General features: G+C 39.5%; 1 protein-coding gene across 1 annotated transcript in view; it reads right to left on the reverse strand.

The window, feature by feature from the left end:
- The window catches only part of LOC116700298 (transitional endoplasmic reticulum ATPase), a 10,741-nt gene that overhangs the window by 6,347 nt on the left and 771 nt on the right, over nt 1-3,623 (reverse strand). The window contains 3 exon segments of the mRNA XM_032533372.1: nt 754-884; nt 2,240-2,382; nt 2,504-2,676. Coding sequence (XP_032389263.1) covers nt 754-884; nt 2,240-2,382; nt 2,504-2,676 — 447 coding nt within the window.

Below are 3,623 nucleotides of genomic sequence, written 5' to 3' on the forward strand. Positions count from 1 at the left end.
CTTTCCCAAAATGTAGCCTTGGTGCTGAATTACAGCCACCAGACCCAGTCCCACAATTAGCTTTTTTCCTTAGTATGTGCCATTTCTGAGTCTGTAGCTTTTGAGTAGGAGAGAGGGGAATGGGGTGTGGCCTTGACCAACTGCCACTTTGCTCCTTTGACAGCCATGATGTTTCTCTCTCATGGGTGGGCCAAATTCTCTGGGCAGACAAAGCAGAGAAAGGGGAAGTAACCTTTCCCCTCATGACCTCATAAGGAGCAAGATTCCAGATCGGCCCATGAGCTTTCATTATATCAAAGGCAGAGCAGGATACCCAGGGCTAGGTTTACACCTATCACCATTTCTAGCCAGCGTGGGAAAGTGGGAAGTGAAATTGTCATGCCATGGCAAACAATGCAGACAGAAATTCCAAAATTTTAAGTGCCATGTTTCTTGGATTTGTTCTGCTCTGCAATATACTATGGTTAAGAGAGTGGTGACTGATAGCTGGGGAAAAAGTGACAAAATATGGTAGATGATTCAGCAATGGATTTAACAACAGTTTAGAAAATTAATAATGAACTAACATTTTTTGAAATTTGAAATTGGTGGATGCATTCCAAAGTTGCTTTGGATAATTTTCTACAAACAACAAAGCACATTTTTTCCACACTAACTACCAAAATAGTGCATTTATATAAGTACATATTGAATACTTTCTTAAATTTGTATTGTAATATAAAAGCTGGTGCACAAGCTCAATCTCTCACAGACCTCTCTTTTGATTGGCTCTCCCTCGCAGTAGATGACCGTGTCGGGGGCAACAATGCAGTGGGGGCTTGGTTCAGTCTCGACCACCTTGAATTCCACCGCCCGCATGCTTCCTCTCACCAAGAAGATGTCACCTGGCAGCACAGATAAAAAAAGTCACCACATGCAGGGGGCATCTAAATGTGCTCTAGATCAGGGGTGGGTCTAGAAGGGGAGCCCTGTGTAGCACCTGCCCCCCCTGTAACATGATTGACCCTTTGCGACGCCTCCAATCCATTGGGCTAGAGTGCAGTCAATCTGACAGATTGGATTTCCATTGGATCAGAATGCTGTCACATTACTGCCTGTTCTGCCAGTTGCTTCCTTTCCATTTGGTAAATGGATATGTTGTTATGGTTGTGTGTGTTTCTGTTTCCTGTTTTATTTTGGTAGAGTTTTTGGTAGAAGTCCTGACTTGTCTTGTTTTACTTCCTGTCTTTTGGTTTTCCCCATAGACAGTTAAAGAAATGGACAAGCAGATGCTCTGGACCGAGACCAGTGAGGGCTATTAGAAGGACTTTTCCGGTTGTTGCTGAGTGTTACAGCGCAACCTCCAACTGAGCTTGAAGACGTAGATGTGACGTGAGCAACATGTCTAAAGTCCTCTGGTAGCTGTGCCAGGAGAAATCTCAATCATTCTGAATCTTGCAGAGATGGAGAAGGTATATGTAAGGAAATAACATAGGCACACGCTAATTTCCCACTAACCCACATTTATATATAATTATACCTAATATTTGAGTGAAAAAAGCAGAAATTGTGAATTATTTTGACTAATAGGTAACATCAGAGGAACATACAGATGAGTTTCGTCAGGAATGAAAGTGATCAATTGTATTTGCAAAAAACGTTGTAAGGAATTTTTTGTGGTCATTTGGTTAAAAATAAACCCATATTTCAGATGTAGACATTTTTAAAAGGGGTCAAATTTGACACGAGGACAACAGGAAAGTTAAGGACAGTTTAGAAATAGAAACATATTGAAGGCACTATAGAGCACTTGTTGCTGTAACAAAGAAATTGTGTATGCACTTTTTATCTGTTTCCTTTTATCTGAAAACTGTACAGCAAGGTTTTCTTTGTTGATGTTTGAGGCAATGTTTATTATAATTTTATTGCACTTTATTTTCATACAGTTCAGTGAAAAACAATTCTTCCCAGCCCTTGTCATATCACCAATTAATGTTCCCATGAAAACTATCAAACTTTTTGCCCTGAGAACCCACAGCCCAACATGTGTATTGCATTTGGATACAATTAGTTGAAAGTAAAAACAAGTGAAATAAAAAATGAATGGGATGTGATTTTATTTAGCAGAATTGCATTGTGTTATTCTATCATATTCAATATTTCTAAGAAGCTTTTGTAGGCTGTATGCTGATAAAATCCCCTGGGTTATGAACAGAGTTGTTTTACTGTGGTTCGATCAGCGGCAGAGGTGTTGCAGTACCTTTATGTATGGGCCGGTAAGCCTCCAGAAAATACGGTTTGAGGAAAACATCAAAGAGGTTTCCTGTCAGGCCCTCGATGGTGTCATCTATAGGGAGGACATGGATCCGCTTCCCATACTTGATATCAGGACAGGCATGAATACTGTGATAAAACACATCAACATCCTGGTTATTCAAGATAATATGTCAATCCTCACATGTTGGGTCTGGCAAAGTGAGACTACCATATACCATACACTAAAAGATAAAAGTGTGAGATGTACCTGATGACATCACCGAGCCGGACACGCAGATTGTTGCGCGTCACACGATTCATGCGGATTCGTTCATGCCCACAGGTTTCATCTGTCAGGACAATGCACACTGTTTGGCGACATTTCCTCCCTCGCAACACCACCGTGTCACCCCGGAAGAGCTGCAGCTCCTCTGTCTTAATCTAGTCCAAACACAGATACAAATCTCAGAACAGTACAAACATGACTAGGATATATTTATCAGGGGTGGGAATCTCTGGGCACCTCACGATTCAATTCGATTCCAATTCAGAGGCCAATGACTAGATTCTAAACCGATTATCGATGCAACAAATTTTTTTTCATGAACATTTCCAACCGTGATTCAAAAACAAATATACATATAAATCTGATTTTGCTAGATTTTGACATACAGTATTTGTCACATACAAGTTTAAATGACATTTTTTGACTATTGAGGTTTTTGTTTTGTAGTCATTCCATGCTTAAGCATTAAACATGTTTGTGAAAGGGACTTTCTCTCACAGTAATCTTCCATGTCAGGCTCAGTCATGTAAAAGTGGATAATCGGCTTCTTAGAACATGAAACATTAGGTGGTCAGATGTAGTGTGATAAAGTAGATGAACAGCATTCATGCGTTTTGCCTAATTATTTTATGTATGTCCCATTAGATCCTGTGTACATACAAAATTAAAAGTCTTATGTTAGTTATTTTTTCCTTTTGGACATTTTTGTAAGTGTTTTTTTTCTGCACTCTTGTCTCAACTCAAAATTGTTGTCTATTATTGCATCCTCTTTCAGCTCTATTTTCTGATTTGTACATGTCTGAAAACAGTAACTTTTAAATAAGAATCTTTTTTTTTATAATTGATTATTATCAGAATTGAGCATCAACTTGTTCTAGAGAGAATTGCGATACACACACACACACACACACACACACACTCACATCTTCCATTATTTGACTAATAAATTGTTAATTATATTTTGTCTAGGAGGCACACGTAGATTTATATTGGCAACTTTTTCATCCACATTACTCTTCCGTCCACCAGGTACACATACCTGCAACACCTCCACATCTGACAGACACACAGACAGACACACAGACAGACCCCCCCCCCCCCC

The sequence above is a fragment of the Etheostoma spectabile genome, chromosome 2, assembly GCF_008692095.1.
Source record: "Etheostoma spectabile isolate EspeVRDwgs_2016 chromosome 2, UIUC_Espe_1.0, whole genome shotgun sequence".
NCBI lineage: Eukaryota > Metazoa > Chordata > Actinopteri > Perciformes > Percidae > Etheostoma > Etheostoma spectabile.